Source organism: Strongylocentrotus purpuratus, unplaced genomic scaffold (assembly GCF_000002235.5).
Source record: "Strongylocentrotus purpuratus isolate Spur 01 unplaced genomic scaffold, Spur_5.0 spur5_scaffold_7, whole genome shotgun sequence".
NCBI lineage: Eukaryota > Metazoa > Echinodermata > Echinoidea > Camarodonta > Strongylocentrotidae > Strongylocentrotus > Strongylocentrotus purpuratus.
This window is the reverse complement of record NW_022145613.1, coordinates 38,080,866-38,103,978: the sequence shown is the minus strand read 5'-3', so window position 1 is coordinate 38,103,978 and position 23,113 is coordinate 38,080,866. Positions and strand designations below refer to the sequence as shown.

Genomic DNA, 23,113 nt, shown 5'->3' with positions numbered 1-23,113 from the left:
TCCATTACTCCACAATTAATCGCTTCGTCAGTTTGCTCCTGCACCGCGATGGATGGGATGGAAAGGGATGAGCATTGGGAGGGAAGGGGTGTGATAGAGAGGTGGCACTATCCTTTTACTCGTGCTGTCAATGTAGATTTGTGTGGCCTAAATGAAAAGTCGAAATTAATAAAATCCCGCAAACACCAGATCAGTCGACGGTGTCATATTTCCATTTCCATTCTTCTGTATGCTTCTATCCGTCCAATATCACCCTGTCAGTAAAGCATAATAGCGTGACTACTGGATGAGTGATAAAACAACTTTCCTCGTGATGATTTGTTTTGGAAAATACAAAATGACGCATTAATAAACCATAAATTATGACTCAAACGCCCCTCGATATTAAAAATGGCGACGTACAGTTTTATCACTTTTCTGTCTACTAGTTTCTCAAACAATCTGCATATTTTGGGGGGTTAGAGAGATGTCAACAGTGATAACCCACATGCAACATGATGTATTTAAATAAAAATGAATTCATGCAAGAAATAAATGAAAATGTTTTGAATATAGAGTTAGCAAAAGCGTATAGCTGTTTAGTTAGTCTCAAAGTGTTAGAATACAAAAATAAATTATTTTACGTCTTTTCATTCGAGTATCTAGTTAATAGGATGTCTCACTCTATTTTAAGAGAGACTGTTTTTCTTTCAGTGACTCATCTATACGTACAGACGAAGTAAACAGAGGAACCCACCACTCAATTAATGAGGTTAAATTGATATCACATTCATTTGTTACTAAGGTGTGCTTGTTTTGACAGATTCGTTCTATCGTACATCTACACAATGCACTGACATGCTGGAAAAATAGTTGTAATTATTTTGTCTGTAGCAGTATTTTGCTCGATTATCTCTCTCAAATAGTTCTGTTCTTAAAACTGTTAGTGCAAATGTAGATTCTGTTTACCTTATCGTAAATATAAATCAAATGATTCAAATGAGATGCGTCTATTTCAACTAAAATTGAGCTATCAATTTTCAGCCCCTTTTCAAAATTCTCTTTATCTTTTCAGATTTGAAAATAATTGGACTTAAAAGTTTGATGATATATTTATATATTTTAATCGGTATGTTTGACAACGAGAAGTGCCCCAGGCCATACACCCCCCCCCCCAAATCACAAGCGGTGCCATGGTCATATAAGAGCCTCTCCGAGAACGACATAACACAGTTACGATACGATGTATGCAAGACAATAACATTTTATTGAATTGGATGATAATTGATGTAATGATTGTCAAGTTTTGGCCTTGTCGGTGGTTAGAGGCTATCTACTGCTCTCTTTTGTTCCCTACAGGTACCCTTTAAGACCACTGTCTCTCAAGCATACCCTCCCAAATACCATCTCATCGATTGCGGGACAGAGTGAATCCCATTATCCCGGTGGAGGCCATGGCGAGACAATCCATATAATTACAAAAGAAGATGACTTACAATTCTGGATAATCTAGAAAATTCACAATATCAAAAATATATTTCACAGCATTTACTGCATTGAGACTTCGACGAAAAGGTAATCAATATCATGATGAGGAAGATTTATACATGTAACACGTTCATTGACCCTTCTTGACAACATCAAAGTGAATAAAACAAGATATTTATCTATTTGCTTTCTTGTATAATTATCTAGTCTCCCTTTCTCTTGATTTTTCTGATGATCAAATTTGATTATCTTTCGGTAAATGGTGGCAGATATATTCTGTAATCTTCGTAAAATGAAACCAATGAAAAGCTTGAAGAAGAAAAAAAATCTCATAACATGTATAACTTCTCTCATGGAGTAATCATTTCTCTCCGGTGACAACTGGTACAGGTTGTATGTCGTCAAGATATTACAGGGTTATTGTTAAGGGTTGCAATTCAGTTATACTAGGTTACATTTAGGGTTATGGTTAGGGTTATAGGGTCGTATACGCTTGTGTTCGGTCCAGGGTTGAAGTTAGGAATTCGATTAGTGTAGGACCGTGGAACATTTGTCGTCAGAGCATGTTACGTACAACGGTTGAAAAGGTTGGCTCAAGTTCAAATCACTGGAGGCAATAGTAGGGCAAGAGAGGGTCATTAAACTTGAATATTGATCAATGTATCATAAACAAGGACAGATACCTCACAAAGTTTCAAAGAACTTCGAAGAAATTGCATTGAAAGTGAAAGTGAATTCAACTTGTCGCAAAAGGTATTTATAAGTATTAGGCCATCATAACCATGGTTAGAAACCCCTCTCTTTCAGAATGCGAGGTTGTATTGGTGTTACGTATATCGGGAACACGATATGTATCCAACTGAGGATTTCTTGGATACCTCTTTATTATTATTTTTCAATTGGTGCGGTCATACTTACAGGAATTCGAAGAAATATGATTCCAGAAGTTTGGATTTCCGTAGCCTATTCAATTGGGAAAACCATGGGCTATATAGGTTGTTAGAGTCGTAGTATTTATAAACTAGAAGTTGCAACTCAAGACAGGTCAAATCAAACTTAAATCGTTGAAAGTCTTTCAATTTAGGCACGAATTCAAGCTTTTTTGGTCGTTTCGAAAGCGGATTATTTTGTTAGCATCATACAGATCTCTGTTAACTAAAGATTCTGAAATCTTACAATATCATCCCCCATGTCCATTAATCATTATTTATATCCTAATAATAACCTAAGTACTTTCAAAGAAATAAAATTAATCTTTATGACCAATCTCTACATTCAAAAACTGTCAGGACTAAATCATCTCCGAAGCCTTACATGTTCCGACTATATGAGCCCTTGGCTCGCTAATAGGTTGATATGATACAGGGAAACAACACATATGGACACAATTACACATCGTTTGGGAATTTCACAATTTTAACCGAAATATTTGCACAGTGTGATTAACCCCCTATATATATGTTCGAAATGTTCTCGTATGTTTTTGATAATCGCGTGACCTTGTTTCAGGGTTCTTAAAATTCACAAATCTTGGATTACACATTTAGCAAAGTACTGAAGAAGCCAAACAAAAAAACGTCGACCGTTTCGGACAAAGGATATTTATACTCTTGTAGTTATGACTCAATCAATGCTCCGAATTTGAAGTGTGAGTAGTCATTGGAATAACATTTACAAAATGATTACTTTGTCTTGATGACGATATCCCCGCTAGCTCTTATTATTTATTTCAGACCAAAATAATATCGATGCTTTCTTAGAGTAACTATTTGGTGACAATAACAACAACAAATACATATAAATAAGGTGGGTACATCATGATGAAAAGTATAATCAAAAGATATCACGAAGAACATGATGATTGGGAGGGAGAAGGGCAAATGGGGCTAAAATTATGAAATACATTCGGTAATCGATTTGCAAAATGAAGTGGGAGAAAGGGAACGAAGAGCGAGAGAGAGAGAGGGTTCCTGAGAAGTACGTCAAGATTTAGGCTGAAGACAGACTGTAAAAATGAATCAAAGAAGTAACCGAAGAGAGAAGCAGAAGAGAATTGGCTTACCTTTTATCCTCGTGATTGTTAGACACTACTGGATCTGTAGTAGATAAAAGAAAAAATATAGGAGAAACTGAATAATACTATTCCTTTTCAGTAAATATACAAGTAATACATAGCGAGTACACTTCTACTTTTCTTCTGATGCTTAAGGCATTGCAATGGTAAAAAAGTATACATTCAGGAAAACAATTTATGATAATTTGAAATTGTTAAGATTGTCTCGTTCAAGACCCTCTTATACAATTCTTTAAAATTAAAAATGCGAAGTTAGTAGAGTATTGTGATTTGACATCTAAAAAAGAAATAAGGCATAGATATGAATCGTTTTATTTATGGACTCGAAAGTGAAAAAAACCAATATTTTCAATTTTGTTTACCAATATGAATTTAATTGCTATGAAATTCTTTACAAATATTATTTTACGACTTGAAAGAGTTTAGGACTGGAAAGGAGACTCTGCAGGTGGGAGCTTATGAAGTCATTACACAATTATAAACCGAATACCAGACTGCTTTAAATGTCGAACGTTAATGGATGATTGAGTACCAACTAGACGTGAACTCCAGGCTCTATATCCTCGTCAATAACGATAGAACGAACTATAAATCTTAATTGGGTTACCATTAGTGAAAGTGTGTAAAGAAGATGGTTAACATTATGAGCGGTGATTATATATGATGGCAGAGTGTTAATACATTACATTAGGTGCAAGGTCAGGGCAAGCATCTGACCTTGTGATTTATGAAAATGTAACTGATACTTTCTTCATTGTTCAGCCTTCTGTAAAGAATAGTCATGAAGAATGTTGCATGCCCTGACCCCCCTTTTTTTTTTCTTAAAAGAAAATTCCCGAGAAACCCTCGTATCACTATCATACGAGCGGGTTTGTTTGAATGACGTGACACCTAATTGTTTCTTGCACTTTAAAAGCCCTAAAATCAATTGATAACTCTTTGTTGTTATGTATAGGCCTACCTCTTATTTCTCCTTTAATAAACATCCTACACAAGTAAGGACTATTGTCGTGTGTTATTGTCCCGAAACCCACTTAATTATAAAGTACCCTCATATTCACACCCTGACAAGATGCCCAATTTGAGATACACTTAAAAGCCAAGTTTATATCTTTATAATCATTCCCTATAGAAAGACCAAGTGCATTCACAATCCCCTTCCCAGGAACCTCTGTTATGTTTAAGCCCATACATAAAACTACGAAGTAGTCCATTGTTTTGGCGGCTCTCATTTCATGTTGACTCAATGTAACTTATCCTCATATAACTTGTATCCTTCTGGATAAATATTACATGTTCTGGCATTATGAGGAAGGTTGAGTTTTGATCACCAATAGATCAAGACCCTCTTTCAAGCTGGCTCTCTCTTCATCTTGTGTTTTACATATGTGGAAGTTCATAATGATGTGACTGATTTGATTCTCCAAAGTTTGGAGATAATTAATACTCTCATATGACTCAGGAATTACAAGTCTCTCCTTGCTGCTTCATAATTATGTACCTCTCCTACTGCCAATATACCATACACCGATCTCAACACGACACTATTGTAATAGTTGAGGCTCACATGTTTTGCTGTTTACCAATTCAAATCAAGAGTTAGGCCTCTGTTAGGCCAAGTCAAATTGATTCATTTCTATTTTCTCGTTCAATTTTTGTGGAAGTAAGGAGGAAGGATTCCATTTTATTTGGTACCCTATATTTATTCAGCTCATGTCATTGGGTTAATTTAACTATAGCAGTTTTCTCAAAGCGATTCCATATGTAAATGCACGACAGATTCTAAAAACAAGGTGAAATTGCAATTTATTGATGATTTTTATTAACCCAATGGTTTGCATGTTCTCAGATACTTATCTATTTAATTGCAAAAGAAAGTATACGAGACAAGAATTGAAGTGGGCAGAAAATGGAAAAAGGATGGCAAGAGAAACTAGGAATTAGTTTCATTTGGATTTTTCAATTACATTTCAGATATTTCAGGGTAGTGAAATGAGAAACGATTCTGTTTGATGATGAACGTAGTATGTTTGCCATTACACTGGCTTTAATAGCAAACATATTTCTTATTCCAGACAACTTGAAACCCCTAAGGAATCAAACGTCTGGAGCATGCGTCTATCCCTTCACAGCGACATAATGAAATGGAATGCGAATCTTGCCCGATTAAAGGTAGGGAAAATATACTTCTATATGTGAAGAAAATTGGATGTGCTATGAATTTAACATCAACTCTATCCATGGGTTTCACTAAAGAAAATCATATCTAGTATCATACATACTTATTTTAATTTGACACAGATTATAATTTTACGATGGGAATTCTGATAAAAAAAACAGACGAATTCTTATGAACTTTTGAAAGTAGTTTGCTTCATAATCACGCAAATTTCAGGGTAGAAATTATAATATATCTCAAGGAAACCGCATTTATAATTGGGAGAGAATCAAAAGAATTACAAGTGGACGCTTTTTATGAGTTATGTATGCTGCAACCTGTTAAAGAGGATATGGCATTGTTAGTGTCGGGGCTCCATGATTACATACAACAGGCACCAAAACTTGAACTTGTCATCAAACAAAACATGTTTTATACTTGGATAATGAGGTCATAGGTCATGATTAGGCAAGGTGGGGCCCCGTTGTCGGGAGAGAGAAAGACGCCCTCTCACACCAAGTCTGGTGTAAATCATCGGATTCGATGGATAGCGCCAATAAACCCAACAACAACAACAACAACAAAATCGGTCTCGTCAGGTGTAACTGAGGTATTAAGCATGTCACCTGTTATTAGCTAGAGTGACTGAGGCAGGGAGGAAGGGAGAGGGCGGTAGGCGGTCTGAACCTCGCGACTTCTGATGGTTGACATGACTGTAACAGCAAATTGCAAGGGCTTTTCAGGGCTCATATTCCTTTACCCTGAAAACTTTACCTTCAAAATTGCTAATAATTTTATTTAAAGGTCAAGTTAGAGAGGCGCCCATCTACCCCTTCTCCGTCTGTGGCTAAATTACGCTCTAGTGGAGCACTTAATCGTTATGTTCATGATACAAATCACAATACATTGATGAGAAGGGATGATAACGAACATGATTATGGAAAAAATTGACTTTCGAGAATTGACATGCCATTTGAATATGGATTGAGTCGCTATCATCTTGGGATATTTTAGGTAATTTCCTTCATGAAAATGGGCCTCATCCTGAACAACATGTAACTATGTAGTAAAACAGTGCTGACCAGTATGGCGCCATCAACCGATGAAAATTATCCAACTGGGAGAGGAAATCTGTCAGAAGTAATAATTCTGTCTCAATGTTCTTTCAGTGATCAGAAAAGGGAGTCCATGCAGTGTCAACAGTTAATTCCACATGGGCGGTAACAGAATTACATATTTTTCGTGTGAATAATTTCAAATTTTCTTTTAAATCCTTGTTGTGCATGCTTTTACGTCGTTATCCTGATTATTCTTGTTTCGTTAACTCGCTAGTAGGCCTATATCAATGGTAAAATGTTGGTCGACATAATTTTATATCACTTGCGTTCACGCCTTTCCATCAGAGTTCCATTCAGTCATTCACAGAGTAGACATCAGTCTGTCAGTCACAAGGCTAATCAGACTTCAGGGCTAAATCTTCTTTCCTCAACTACTTCCCATGTAATCCTTGTCACCCTAATCCCTCGGATTAATGAGACCCAATTCTGCCGAACCCCTCCTACGATCCGTCCTTGCCCCTGTGTCTATCCTCAACACGAGATGGCGCTCATTCACAAAGATGAGGGGACCCACGGAACAGGTGCAAGACCCAAGACGGTTACATGATAAATGTCCGCGGAGATCACTCGAGACGCATGGAAAATTAGCGCATTGCGGCAGATAAGAGAATCGGAAAGAAATTAAAGAGTAGTCTTCAAATTCTGAGAATTATATTACAAAAATATTGACAAAACTAAGTCTATACGATCCGGAACAAGAATCTCATTATTGGCCTATTTTTACTGTTTTTAAAACTGATACAAAGATAATTAATTTCATAAAGAAGTTTACGCTCATACAACTTACACTCTCTATGCCTAACTATGTTCGCACGCTGTTTGAAATATATCAGGCCCATTTCATCGTGGGCAAAGTAAGTAGATCTGTGCTTGTCTGTATGATAATAATTGACTGCATATACCGATCATCAGTAGCTCCATTAGCAACCAACCCCAAAGAAAGTTGCCCTTATGTTCTTGTCTTAGCACATTACCTACACATGAAGCCATCTAAATCACATTGCATTGACAGCAGATATCAGGGCAAGTCGGTAGCTTGTGATGTGGTAATATGACTTTAGATCTTAACAACACATACGGGATACAATGATCTTCATTCCGTTAAACAAACATGTTCTCTATAATATATTGGAGGGACTTCTAATGGGGGGTAAGAACGGGGTCTGGGCCAGGCATCAGTAAAGCCACAAAAAGGGCCATAATACAATACCTATATTAAATGAAGATTGAAGACCCATTTTATATTGATCGAGAGATGAAGAGGGGTATACCGCTATCAGGTCTGTTTGCATTGAGCACAACTTATTAAATAATTCGTAAGACGCCCCCCCCCCCTCTCTCTCTCTCTCTCTCTCTCTCTCTCTTTCTCTCTTTCTCTCTTTCTCTCTTCATCTGTTTATCATGTTTTTCCTCAATATGAACTACACTTTTACTTTTGTCACCCCTTTATTTCACTCTGGATCTGCATAGAATTTCCTTATCAAATCCAAACCTAACAGGACAAGAAATTCATAGGAGTCAACTATTGCAAAGCATTCTTGGTTATGTGTACGGGCTCTATTCAGAGCGTTCATAACCTAACCCTTTGGTCATGGCTAATGCGAATGTTGGGTACAATAGTCTCGCATACCATTGCAAAGCTCAACTATTGATCTAACGATTTTTCGATCAAGCTGTGGGCTGGAGAGGTAACAAGGGTACGAGAGATGGTGGAAGAGAATAAGACAAAATAACAATAATGATTATCTACCTCAATACCCAATTCTCAACCATTATGATGATCATTATTCTGCTATTTTAATGATCCCAACACGTTAGTGAGAGAAGTAAACAGGTCTTTGAAAGTTTGAATATACCAAAAATAACGTTGAGTGCTCACCATGTTATTTCATCGTGTAGAAAACTGTCGTGAAGTGATTTGGAAAACTAGATCATAAATGTATTAACCATTTAAACATTAGCGTATCTTGTAAAGTTCTGGAGTCATGAAAATGATAAGAAAAATTACCCGATTTTGATCAGAAAATGGCTTGCATTTCTAATATTCCAGAATCAACCCTTTCTGTGTGACATTGCTATGATATTTTCCTCATGGGGACATAAAGATTGAGAAACTTTGATATATATATATATATATATATATATATATTTTTTTTTTTTTTACTTTCACGAGAAGTTCACCTTCTCTTTTTTAAGGGGAAGACAGAAGGATATAGATGCGAATGGAGATGTACTATTATGGTGAAGAAGATTGTTATAAGAAGGGGTATGACGAATTTGAGGGGAGGGGGAAGGAAACGGTGGATGATAAAAGGAAAGACTGACAAGATCAAGATAGTTAGAAGGAAAAGAAGTGTCACTAAGGATGACGTATGAATATTCAGAATAGTTCAAATATCTGACATCTTCCTAATTTCAAAATCGATTAATATGTTCTTGTAGTTGCGAGGACTTTAATCTGACAGTCTTTGAAAGATGGTATGGATTCTCATATTGCTTCAGGGGTATAATGAACTGTTCATTGAGAAGGACAAACCCAAGTCATTCTAAGTGCACTCATCCATTTTATGCAATATATAATCACAATTGTTCATTTATCACACTTTAATATCACATTCCTTTTAAAGACGATTACATGCCGGTGACCCGATAATTGAATAAATGGATGTCTGTAGCCTTCGGCCGGTCAATAACTCATGTACATTGTATTCGTTTGAAGCCTGGAATGTTGTAAAATGTTACCCTTTTGTCGCAAACCAATTTTACAATTTAAAGGAACATTTATAAAGCTTACGAAACCCAGGAGTCCTTTGCACGACTATTATTAGTGTAGCTGCGATTCAGAAAATTAGATTAAAATATGACAGATTGCCATTTTAATGATACATGCTGTATTGATATGAAAATCTGATAAAATCGCTTGCTCTTTAAACGTCTTGCAATTGAATTAAACTGAAACATTAAATAACCCACAGGGGACGTTTAAAATTACCCCCTAATCTGTATTCAGGAAGACTCTATTATGTACAACAATACTGTCTTTTAACAGTGATGTATTTCAAATTAATGAATGACTTAAAACGTGTAATAGAGGGATCCTGAAATCGAAACCTTGTTGGACTACCTAAGGACTTATTTGGTACTACAATAGATTGTGTCTAACCTGAAGAATAGTTCATTGTACAGAAAAGAAATCATATTAGGGAACCGAAGTCATACTGGTAATTAAGTGGATTTTTTAAAACGCATTTGAGCAATTTAAACTTCTTTCCTTTTAAACACAGGCTTGTTATATATTGCATATTGTATCTTTAATTGTTGATTATTCCCGTTAAAATTGTAAGTATGTCGCAAATAATAGTATCTTAAACGTTGTTCAGTGACAGTTATAAGAATCACTTTATAAATACAGATCTTTTAATCGAGTCGTTAAGTTTACTAATGGTCACTTATATGACAAGCTTAATACTTCAATTGTACACTAGGGAGCGATATCCCCTGAGAACCTAATATTATCCATACAAAACTGACAAAAAGGAAACCTAACAGCTATAAACGAAGAAGAATATCCTTGAGCGGTTAGATAAAAGAATGTGGAAGGGAAATAGGAGAGAAGTTTTTACATGGGCTGGTGAGATGAAACCCCCCAATAGCTAAATAGATAGAATATACTGGATTCATACCTAACAACGAATATCATCAAAGCGATGGGAACATAAAGATTACAGTTTTATTTCTAAGACTGGTACGTCACTACTGACGAGAATAACAACAAGACAATCCATAACGAACGATCTTAGCAATATATTGATTATTGAATCACCAATACAAACTTATGGTCACGAAACACTTTTAAAAAGGAAACCTAGTACCGAGTTAATCTCATGTAGTTGGTTTTCTTCTGTGCTCAGTTGTTCGGTGTCTGCAGATATAACATTCAACCCTCCTCCCCAAAAGACCCTTATATTTGTGTTCGTTTAGTAATGCCGTATATGAATGTAAGATAATTTAGACAGAATTTCTTCTTTTCACATGGTATTTATTTGGGCTTGCCCCGTAGCATTATACTTATCTTGGGATAAGATAATTCTTGACAGAGAGAAAAAGAAAAAAGAAAGAAGACGTTCAAAATGCTTGGGTTAGTTTAGATTACCTTTATCTGTGCATGCCCAAACGATTAACTCATGTTTGTTTTGTTCCGTGATACCAATGAAACAATACACACGACACACCTGAATAATGTTTACTTGTGCATCTATATCTATTAATGAAAAGGAGATTTGATTCTGCAGGTAATCCTTGGTATTCAAAATTCTAAAACCTCTGTATCATATTCCGCTAACTCAACCATTTAAGGGACCCCTCCTTACAAAGCAATACTATGAAACGAATTAATTTCATACATGTAATCAATCCGTTCGCTATGATCCGAACTGTGACGATTTGATGTTTGGTATATCCACCCCCCCCCCCCCCCCCACGCCAGGAAGATCATAGTAAAGACCGGGATACACAATCAATTCCAATAAGTTATGTGTTATCATCAATACTTGATATAAAACCCTTTCTCAAGTAAGGATTGATTGACCTGATCCTTTATCCCTCCTATACAAAATATCATGATGTGTGTTTGTATGGTATCTTTGAAAATAGAGCAAACAACCCAACTAAGTGCATTTGAATTGAACAGGGTTCTTCGGACCATTCTCCATTCGTCAGTAAGGTTCCAATGTAACTCAACGTAAAAGAAGATCTCTATGAGCTTGTCTGTTCTTCGTCCCACCCTCGTGGCCCTCATCATTGAACTTTGAAGACGTATTACGTTTGTTTTCATCTAACAGTGGTATATGACTACTGTTTGACCCATATTCATTATTTAGAGATAATGGTTTACATAATAATGTCGAAGGTGTGAATGTCAAATCTACAGTAATTTTCACCATCATAAGACGACATTAATCATGTACAAGGTCTGAGAAGCTTACATGAGCCCTGTCTAAATAGCATTAGTAAGGGTCTTATTGACTTTTAACGTCAAACTGGACTCAAGCCCCTCCCACTCCACGATTACGTTTATCAACATTTTACACGGATCAAGGACTGGTGGCCTGATTAATTCTTGCAAACGTGAAGACAGTATTGAATGAAACCGTTCTATTTCTTCTTGTTCAACGACAACTTATGATCAACAACCATATATATGTATTTCCACCTGATGTCTGCTATATAGTTTGAAGCACTATCATGCTAACGATTGAATCATAACTAAATCCCGTGACCGGGGTAAAAGAATACTTCGAGCGCTTTGGCCAGTAACTTGCAGTTGGTATGGAGCTATAATGTAAAAACGCCTTCTTCCACAGTACACTCCTTTAAATGGGAGGGAGAGGTATTGTGTTTCACTACTTGTACAAACCATTTGTATTTGTAATGAAGGTCCTTTTGTGCGAGTGGTAATTTCTTTCAATTGACATCCCCCATTCTGAGGAGGGTTTCCATTTATTGATCTCCAAGGTTTGTAGAATGGAAGTCTCGGTTGAGATGCTTTATGAAAGTGATGGTATAATTAGGTTAGGAAGAGTAATCAGTGGTAATGGCGGGGAAATGGATTCTAGTTTATCCTATTTTATCCCCAAAGCTGTTGTGTGTTGTGGGTTGGCTAGCTATAACTGTCCATATGTTCAGTGCTGTATACGTGGTCATACTACAGCGTGGGTCTACCTTAAAACCTGAATAAACACTTTATAAGAAGAAAATAGAGGGTGGTAGGAGGGTTACAAAATAAAGTTGGTAACAGCTGTAGGTCAGTATTTTTTGTGAGCAGTAAGATGACTAGTTATTTCTTTTCGTCTTGCTTGTTTCATCACCACGTTTCATCACCACTTGTGTGTGTGTAATACTCTTGTTCTTCATTGTACACCACCATCTAGACTGTTGACAGGAAGAGGAAGACAGAGAAGAAAGAGAGATAGAGACACGATAGGTGGAACATGGGAGAGAGAGAGAGAGAGGCGAAGGAAGGAGTCGCCGAAATGCACACGGAAATAGGCAAAGAAGACAGAAAAAGGAGGAGATGAAATTGGAAGATGGGGAAAGAGAGAGAGAGAGAGAGAGAGGGGGAGGGTGAGGGACAGAGGGAGGGAGGATGGGGGAGAGAGGGAGAGAAATGGAGAGTGACCTTCAATCACAAGGTCAAGATGCCAACGAGGGTCAAACGTAAGAGTCGAAAGATGTCGTCACAGTGGAATGTACAGAAGCATCAACACGGTCAGCTCTATCAACATCAGCACCACCAGAAGCTTAGCATCCTTTTTGTCTTCAAATAACTTTTAAGAGGCTGTGAACAGGTGTTGGTTTGAATGAGCAGTAATTGTATTCCAATATCCTTTAGTTTCTCTATCTAGGGGCTTCTGTGTATCATGACAGTCCTTTCATTATTGATGCACCAGCATGACCATTTATACTAGAAATTAGCTGGTGTACAATAATTATATAATTTTACAGGTTTATGTTGAGTCATCGGGAAGAATAAATTGCACCCATTCCAAATTACGCGGCAACAGTCTTTGGTCTTTTGAAAACCTTCTCGGTTTATTTTGGTGTAAACTTATATTAAAACAGTTTGACATCTGCCCCTTAATTTCAACCCATGTATTTTAACAATGTGAGATAAACCGAGTTCTTGCATCTCGAAATTCAGGTGCTGTTCGGACCGTGCTCTTGATGCACAATACCTCATCACTCCTCACGAGTCACAGATCCTTTTAGAAGAGTTTTGCAAATCTACCACGGTGGCATTAAAGCAGGATAATGTGAAATATATACCAAAGTTTCATCAAATCTAAGTAGGTGGAAATGTGGAGCTCTTGACGTATGTGATGAATATCAGTGGCTCGAATCAGTCACGTGATCAGATCATGTTTGCATTCTATAACGAACGATTTGAAATTGAATCCAAACGTCTTTCAAAGTACACAATTCACCAGTTTTTCATACGAGTGTTCAAGATGTATACATTACAATCTATCAGGTTCTGCCTGTTGGTATTCCTGGTAAATAACAATAGGCAAACTTTAGCAAGTCATTCAGTCCTCAGCACTTTACGTTTAGATGAAGGACTGATTCAACGTTCAATGACTGAAGAGGTCAATGGCTGAAATACTTCAGTTTACTCTGAAGTGCATACTAAGGGAGTGGATGGAATTTCGAGACGGTACACAAATGTATTGGGACTATCAGCATGTCGGTACAGTTCAAGAAGAATGAAACGTAAAAGCGATGCAAAGTAAATGCTTGACCAACTATTCAATGTTTCCCAACCTATTTGTTTATTAGTTTGTTTCCTGCCACATAGTAATACCTTCCAGTACTATATGTTGTGATGTGACAAATTCAGAAGCTGGAAACGTCATACCTCTTGTGAGACAGGAGGACTTTTCCTCCGAAGCCTTGTCCTATATCCGTAATCAAATATTGATAGATCTTGATAGAATAGCGCTACATCAAACAAACATCAGACAGTGTACAACTGTTGACTTTCCTCTCTAGGATGTGGTCAAGACGAGTGTCATGTTTGGTAATGGTTAATGTACGTGTACCCTGCATCTACCCCTCCTCTCATACGTAATTTATATAAATCTCTACATTTCCAATAGCCAAGTCAACCTCTAAGATATTTTTTAATTTATTTTTATTGATCAAAACAAGATGAATCTATAGTTACTCGAAACAAAATATTAATATTTGGATTTAAGTAAATTTCTATAAATAGTGCAGGGCAACTGAACGATTTTTAATACTCAAGTATTTAGAATGTCAAGCTCAATGGATTAGAACATATTTGGAAATTGTTTAAAATCTTAAATCTCTAAAAATGTAACAACCAGCCACAACATGTCCCATTATAAATATACATGGGACTAAGCCAAGTACTATGACGTCGTGATATATTGATACTTACGTTGCTGTACCACAAGCCTGGCGCTGCAGCGAGCCTTTCCTGCGGGACTCCTAGCTTCACACATGTAGGTGCCCTGGTCATCTTTAGTGACCTCCTTGATGACCAGAGAATGGACATCCTCACCACCCTTCATGATCCTTGACCTCTCACTCTCCTGCACCCTCTTTCCGTTCCTATACCAGATGATGTCCGGACTCGGGTGACCATCGACACGGCATTCGAAGCAAGCCACTGACCCGACGATCACCTCACAATGTCGGAACTTCTGCCTGAAGACCGGTGCTTGCTGCGGAGGTGATTGTCCACCTGTCGTTTGCTTGGTGGACTTCCTATCTGGACTGTCGTGACGACCCTCCCATTTAGCAGCCTGGTTCTTAACCCCCTTATTAGGATCGTAGAGATAGCGGTCCATGTTTACTCCTGGGTCACTGGTATCTTCACTCGCATCAGAACACACGCTGATATCACTCTTATCAGCTGAAGATGATGTCACAGAATTAGTGTCGATTACAGAATTACGCAGCTGATCATCCTTATCAACCTTTAAGCTTTGATCACGTGTGATATCTGAAATACCATTCGTTTTAATACCAGAGTCAACAGGTAGCTCGTCTCGTCCTTCGTTGACTGAATTCTGGGATGATCTGTCACTCTGCTTTCCTAGAGCAGTCTGATCCAAGGATAAGTCAAGACCGCTATCATTCTCCACGTCCGAGTCTAAAGTAAAGGACAAGGCTCTACCGTTTGTCTCAGAAGGTTTCTCATAACTGTTCCTATCACTGCGTGTGTTCACAGGCTTCTCCTGATCAACACAAGGCACTGTATTGGTTGCACTACCTTGCTGATCAATACCCTTATCGATCTCTGCCTTTTCTTTTATCTTCGATTCGGCGTTAGGGGTACGCTCACTGCCCTGCCCCTCTGTAGGATGTTTCACAGGAGAGCTGATACTACTACTTGAAGGGGATGGTGAGGTTGGGTTCTTCTCGCTTGGTGTACTACCGTTCGATTGACTTGCTTTTCGTTGAGAAACCAAGCGAAGAGCACTCATACGCCCAATGGCGCGAACTGCATTTGCCGTTCTCTGAAAGAAGAAACAAACCAGACAAAAATGAGTAGAATTAAACACCTATTTGATTAAGCTCATGGGATTTTAAACCTTAGAAGGCCATACACTGCGTAGACACGTATATGTGTTTAGGCGCAGTCGAGACTGAGCTGAAACTAATTCATAAGACATAATAATTGTATTCAAATGCCATTCAATGGAAGAGAATAGCGACAGCCCGAGGGGGGTTTCAAACAACTGTGATCAAATGAAAAGACACCGTTCTTGTTTGTTATGTGCCACCATAATGAAAGATATGCATAGGTGGGCTCTGACTCGTTATATTCGGGACATGACAGCGACGCTACTGCTTGTATCACACTTCTGAATAGGGGAAAGGAAGGAAGCGGTATAATCATGATAATTATGCAATTAACTCGGTTGACATGTACACCCCTTTTTAGGCCAACAATATTTTCGTCACGTTGGAACAAATTTATAGGCATCAATCTTGTCGATAATGCCAAAATTGGTGAAAAAATTACATGTTATAGACTCAACTAGGTTATACTATGAAGATTCGCTTTAGAAGAAAATAATTGCCTAAAATGAACATAATGTAAATCAGCTGTACATAATTATAACCACCACATTAAATTGGGGTGATAAATGTCGGCTCCCTAAAGGTAAACACCTTTCCAGCCAGCAGGCCTATTTCTACAAGTGAAGAAATCATACGGTGTCTATCGAACTACGAGAGAAGTAGACTGATACTATACATGCACTGTCCTAATTTGTATATCTTGGTGTCTTATCACCTTCGTGGTTTTCAGGTAACATAAATTACAGGGATGTTCGGCACTTAAGCAATGTTAATTGATTTCGATTATCTGTCCGAAATGACCGAGAGAAAGAACAATAGCTCAGTGGTTGGAACTTGTGGTAACAGAGAAGAAGAAGGGTCGTGTCGTAAAGGTAACCACTGTTATTACATGCTTGAAGATTGGGAAAATCATCACAGAAACGAAATTGATCTACTTAAAAGTAAACCATAACATCATGATGATATTTCAAACGAACGAGATGGGGAATACGGTATTATAAAACAAGGGCAGTGCTGGTGATAATAGTCGAAATTGACACGAAGATGTAGGGCCGAATACCTGACCCATGGATCAACGTGTACATATAATTTTTAATTGCTACTAATTACCAATAATTACTATTTGTCCAAAATTATGGATAGATGGATCAGAAAAAAAGTTTAGAAGTATACCTTCAGTCTTCCAAAGGTAATCACCCATTGACATAATTGATTTATAATTCAATACTAAGCAGTGAAGGGATATCTTTGAATAACTTTAAAACACCAATTTCTAACAATTTCTAATTTATAATATCACTATAACTTTCCTTGCTTTCTAAACCTCTCTTCATTTAACATCAAAGTTCTATATCGTGATTGTAAACAAAAGAAAAATGTGTTCACAATTATATTTTAAACCACCGATATTCCTTACCCTTACACATGGAACACCATGCAGTGTGTACTATATAATGAATATTCACCCATCTGAAAACTTCTTTAACTGAAATGGAACATGTAAATTGATTTTTCTCTCTTTTGTCCTCTCCTGTACACCTCACAAATCGGAGATTGTTTACCTCGCTATCAACAAGAAAGACTAACGTTCTATTCATCAATAAAACATCACGCTTTCTAATTCTTTACAACAAATTCTTAGACCAATTCACACAAAGTGGTAAACGCTTCTATCCTATTCTTTTCGTTTTGTTATATAAGAGGCTACTCCTAGTTCTTTCTATTTGAAGATGGGGAGGGCGATTTTCCGTTTCCCTTGTACATGTAAGATAGAGTTCAGAGTGTGGGCGGGGGATACGTGTGCGCGCGTGTGCGTTTTGAGGGGGACCAAGAGATTCGAAGAGAAAGGTTACATGATGTTGCCAATATACCTTACAGCAGGTTCGGTACTAAATTATGTCACAGGATGGTTCTTTCATGCCATAGTTAATTAATAATATTACAAAGTCGTTAACACATTATTATGTACAATTAGTATTAATAAATCTTTAAAAAACTACCGTTAGGCGGATCATGGAAATGTGAAAGGAGTTATTTTACTTTAAAATCTATCAGTTGCTCTCTTCTGCTCAACGTCTTTTCGTCTTATTTATTTTGTTTCCACTTTCATGTTAACTTGACTTAATGTCAGTCTTTAATAACAGGATCCTATTCATAAACAGAGATGTAAATTTGGTAATTGTTCATTATCTCGTTCATTACGGCTAGACGTTATTAACTTTTGTTTCTTGTTTCCATTGATTGCATATACAGATACCACTTCCAAATGTATTTCTTTGGCTCTGTCCACTTTATTGTTTCAATAATTTCACCATCGGGCTTGAGTTCGTTTCATATAGCTCTATCATTAGTGAAAAGGTGACCATTATAACTCTCATTCGAATCATAGTTTATATTCACTTTACAGGGAAACTCTGTTATCAACATAAACTGAAAATCACTTAATCGACTTTTTCCCTTCTCTTTTTGATTCAATGAACTATATCAGAAGAGGAGATTAGTACTTCATCACTGCCTTTAATACGAGATCCTCTTCTATTTACCAAAGTAAAGTGTTGTTAATACAAAGCCGTCGTTAAAGTATTGGACCATTTTGTTTATTTTTCAAAACGTAGGGGATCATCACATTCACTCAAAATTGAATCTTTCACCCGGGATATTTCCTATTATTCGCTTAAGCGGTTTAGACCTAAGTTGTCGAGAAAGACTCCAAACATTGAATAGAAATGATGAAAAGGAAAACACATTAAGCCAGAGCAATTATTCCACCAAGTGATAACGAAGAAAGGGTATATTCATTCCTAAAAAGCTTCAGGGGTGTCGTGCTCTTCGTGTTTTCATGGATTCAATCTTTTTCAAGAAATCAATTAATTTAGTTAGCTTGTAAACTGGCGCCTGGTACATGTACATGGCAGAGGGGTGGGTACAGTTTGTGGAAAAGAAAAAGTGTGTGAAACAGACAGTGTGTATAATTGAAACTGAATCCATTATCCGGGGGCAATAAAAACATGTGTTTATAATGGAAAGCTTAGAAACGAACAAATGTGACATTTCTTTAATGCTAATATTGATATATGATAATGTTGATTATTGAGTCCTTTGGTGAGACTTTGATCTATATTTGCCACTCACAACCCAGATGTTGAATGGGTACCGGTAGGAATGAATTCCGTGAATGCTGTGAGCACTGAAAACAGTAGCCCAGCAGAGTAGGGGTGGGTGGTTGACGTGTGCGCTATGAAATATCCAATATTATCGTCAATAATATTAAGTAGTCCTACTTCAGAACAAAAGTTATAAACCCGTCTCCATCTTCAAATCAAGTTAGTTGTAATGCATCCAAAGAGAATTGGAAATAGAATAAAGTGAAAAATTACCCGAATATGAATTATAAAAAGTTCACCTTCTCCACGTTGCATCAGTGACTTAAATTTATGCAACAAAATGTTGTAATCAAATTTATGGCACTTTATAGTAAAATTAAGACTATGTTGTTCTTTATTCACTTGCCTAGTAATGATTTTCGGACATCAGGTGAAGAATCTTTTATCGACATATAGAGCTGTCAAATGTAATGGCCTACATTGATCTTAATACAATGCTACTCCATAAACGATGACATTAACATATTGAGGAATATTACTGTTTAAAAGTATATATTAATCTTTACAGACCTCGGAAAATGTTTTGACTTCGAAAAAATACAGACAGCTCAGGGAACCATACAAACAGAAAGCAGGGTAAACCTCTCATTCCACAGGTTTGTAAATAACTTACACGAGGTCCGGCAAAAGAAACTTGGCAGGTGAAAAATAAACGGGATTACGTTTTGCGTGTCGTAGCACCAATGCAACGCTTTCTTTTGAGAAAAAAATGGAGGATTTACTTGCACTCAGTAAGACTTGTTTATTTCTGTCAATCAAAGTTAATCCAAGAAAATACAAACTTGCAAAGTGCCTTTAGACCCCTGTACAACTCGACAAAGAGTTCCAAATCAAACATTCTAAGGAAAGGCATTGACTATCTGCTTTATTTGTCGTATCCTTAGGAAATGTTTCCACAATAGATCACTAACGAACGTTTGGTTTCTTGCCAACAAAAATAATGTCAGACAAAGGTCTAAAAAGTTGAAATGTTAAAGATGAGAAAGTGGTACAGTAAGACAATTTGGGGATATTTTCATTCGATATGAGACCTGGTTCAGGGTGTTTATTGCATTGAATGAGGAAAGACAATATCAGACGATTTCAAAATAACAAAAACCAAATGCACCTTTAATAGAATATGTCATTATTTACTTGGGAAAGTAAGTGCCTATAGTAATTGAGCATGTGTTTATCCAGTAGTACTGGAAGTTTTAATACCATGATTGTGCTTATCCCTGTTATGCTATTGGTGCCAAAGACTTTTCACTGGTTATGTCTATTCAACCCATTCATCTCTTGTCACAAGAAGTTGTTATCAGAACTCAGTTGGTTGGTGAACATCCTCTAAGACTCTGTACAGCACGTCTAGACACTATGAACATGACAGACAATGAAAGCGGACAAAATATACAGTTCCTCAGGTAGACAAAGGAACATCCCTTCACTGCTATTATGTAAAAATGTGTAGAATAGGTGTCACATGCATATTCACCTGTTCTACACATTTTACATAATAGCAGTGAAGGGATGTTCCTTTGTCTACCTGAGGAACTGTATATTTTGTCCGCTTTCATTGTCTGTCATGTTCATAGTGAGAACACCCCAAGAATGAACAACATTCATCATGTTCATTCAGTCACAAAAGTGTACATGGACCAATAAAAGGGGTACACAGTAAGATGTTGCGTGCGTTTATTGCTCCCAGTCCCACCTTCAGATGATGCGCTCCCTTTCTTCGTCACAAATACATCCCGTGAGTGTATGCACAGCATTCCTCAACCACTTAGTGTTTTTTTTTCTCTCGATACTTCATCTCCTCAACGTGTGGTTCAGAAACTTAAAGCTTCTATAAAGTAACTACCCAACAAGCAAAAATCAGTGACACCAAATCCATTTATGATGCTCCAGGAAAGTGGTGAAGCAAAATTTGTTTCAAACATCCCCCTACAGGCTCTTACTAAACCTGTTTGTATTTTTGATTGTAAGTGTTGTTAAGGATCAAGCTAATCCCTTGCAATGAAATCCCCCGTTCTCTTCCCTCAGGTCTCTCCTTAGACTGTTTAGTAAAAGAACATTACCTTTAAGAACACTTGCAAACAGGTAACGACTGAAGTTTATGGGATGGTTTTCTTACGCGCCCATCTGGTATCGCTTCCAACTTGAAGTAGAGCGTACCATTATTTTTTCCTCGTCCTCCAGGTGTCACCGATAACTAGAGTTCTTTACTGTGACCTTAAAGGTCATCTCATGTCAAAGGTAAGATCTTGAAGAAAGACACGTTAAAACATTAGTCCCAAACGAGTGATGGATGTAATAGCCTTGTAATAAGACTTTCAAAATCTTCAAACATCTGAAGGACATCACTTCAGTGTTATGGGAGAAGATTTATTTTCTCTTCAATGGCATTTGTTGATACACCATCAAAACTTGCATAGTTGAATAAGGGCAAACAGATAATGACAATAAATATTGCAACTCATAAATACTGCAAAAGTTATGATGCTATATTGTATATATAGGATCTATGTATTTCGGGTATCTACTAAAAAGCATTTTTTTGTGATTCAGAGTATATATATATATATCTTTCACCCACCTGACTGATATACCGGCTTATAGAATGAGTCAGTATATTTAGAAAGACATATCGCAGGTCATGAACCTGAGGTACTAAAGTGAAGCTTGATCATGATAACGAGTCAATCAGAAACACTCAAGTGCACTGTCAAGGGTTACTAATACTATACATCAATCTCCCAAACTGTTTAGAATTCAATCGCTTTAAAGGCACTTAACGTCAACTCAACAATGTGTTTCTTTGTTAGTTTTTTGTTAGGTGCCAAAGAACCTTTATGAGCGAAATGTTTTACAAGAACTATACTTGCATATTCCTTGAAAGTTAAAACTCATGATGTGAGGGCTCCCTTGGGCTTTTAAATCTATTTCAGAGTATAACATCTACCATTTCTATTTCCCTTTATTCCATGTCCACTTTTTAAATTGCTATTAGAGGTAGATAATTATACAGTATATGATTCACACATGAGTGCATTGCCTGTTTATCAAGGGCTTTAAATTAATGATAAGTATAGTTTATATAAGTAATCTATATAACTGATAAATACATTATCATCTCTATCCATCCTTGAACGCCATCATGTTTCATGCATACTGTTTAGCATTACTATGAGGCTCATAGGGCAGAAGAAAAGACAAACTAATTATATCATTTTAAAAACTAATTGTAAGTCATGAACATCGTATTCTACGAGCCTCAAGGTTTCATTCAAAATATGAAAGTCCCTTGAATTTCTTTTGCTACAATAATCGGTCTTTACCCTTTCAACTTTTATGAATTTCAGCAATGCTTTTTGCCGTAATTCAGAATGGAATTCGATAAACATAAATCATTTCAACATGTATAGAAAGTATAAAATGTAGCTTCACTCGACATTTCTTTACAAAAGGACCGTCAGACCAGCAGACATCATGAACAAAACATGTGTTAGGTCATGGAGTCTTCACTAAATCAGATTCTGTTTGACTTTTATGGCGCTCACATTTTAAACTCTGATCTAGTTGGATTATGTTAAAATCAAAACATATGTTCGGTCATTTGTCTTCATTACATGGATAAAGACTGAATAGAAATACGTGTATTTCTGGATATAAAGGTGTCTAAGTTTGAAAAATGTTAAGTTTCCAATTATTATATGTTTAACGAAAATATACTTCTGTGTTGAATATATCATTCAAAATAAGAAGTAATTAGATATATGTGAGAAACAATTAAAATGTAACACGGAAATCTTTCTCACACTACATGAATCTGTTTGTTTGCCATTTTGTATGACCTTGTAATTCCTATTCAAACGGTTATAATAACAGACACACACCATCTAAAGAGACACTCTCAGAAAATAGACAAATAGGCGAGCACTTTCCTATTTTGATCGTAAAATTGGAACCGGTATGTAATTTGCCGAAAAATGGATACATACCTTTTTCATGATGTTTGAACTCGCACCGAAAGTGCTTT

General features: G+C 36.8%; 1 protein-coding gene across 5 annotated transcripts in view; it reads right to left on the bottom strand.

Annotated features, from left to right (window-relative positions):
• LOC581963 (myosin light chain kinase, smooth muscle) overlaps nucleotides 1–23,113 on the bottom strand; it is a 122,745-nt gene that overhangs the window by 39,990 nt on the left and 59,642 nt on the right. For 4 of the 5 annotated variants that reach the window (XM_030974991.1, XM_030974992.1, XM_030974993.1 and 1 more), the window contains 2 exons: nucleotides 14,778–15,861; nucleotides 3,530–3,563 (listed from right to left, as the gene is read on the bottom strand). In XM_030974991.1, coding sequence (XP_030830851.1) covers nucleotides 3,530–3,563; nucleotides 14,778–15,861 — 1,118 coding nt within the window. Of the gene's footprint in view, nucleotides 1–3,529; nucleotides 3,564–14,777; nucleotides 15,862–23,075; nucleotides 23,100–23,113 lie in introns of those variants that run through there. The other variant, XM_011669617.2, reaches the window with a different exon arrangement.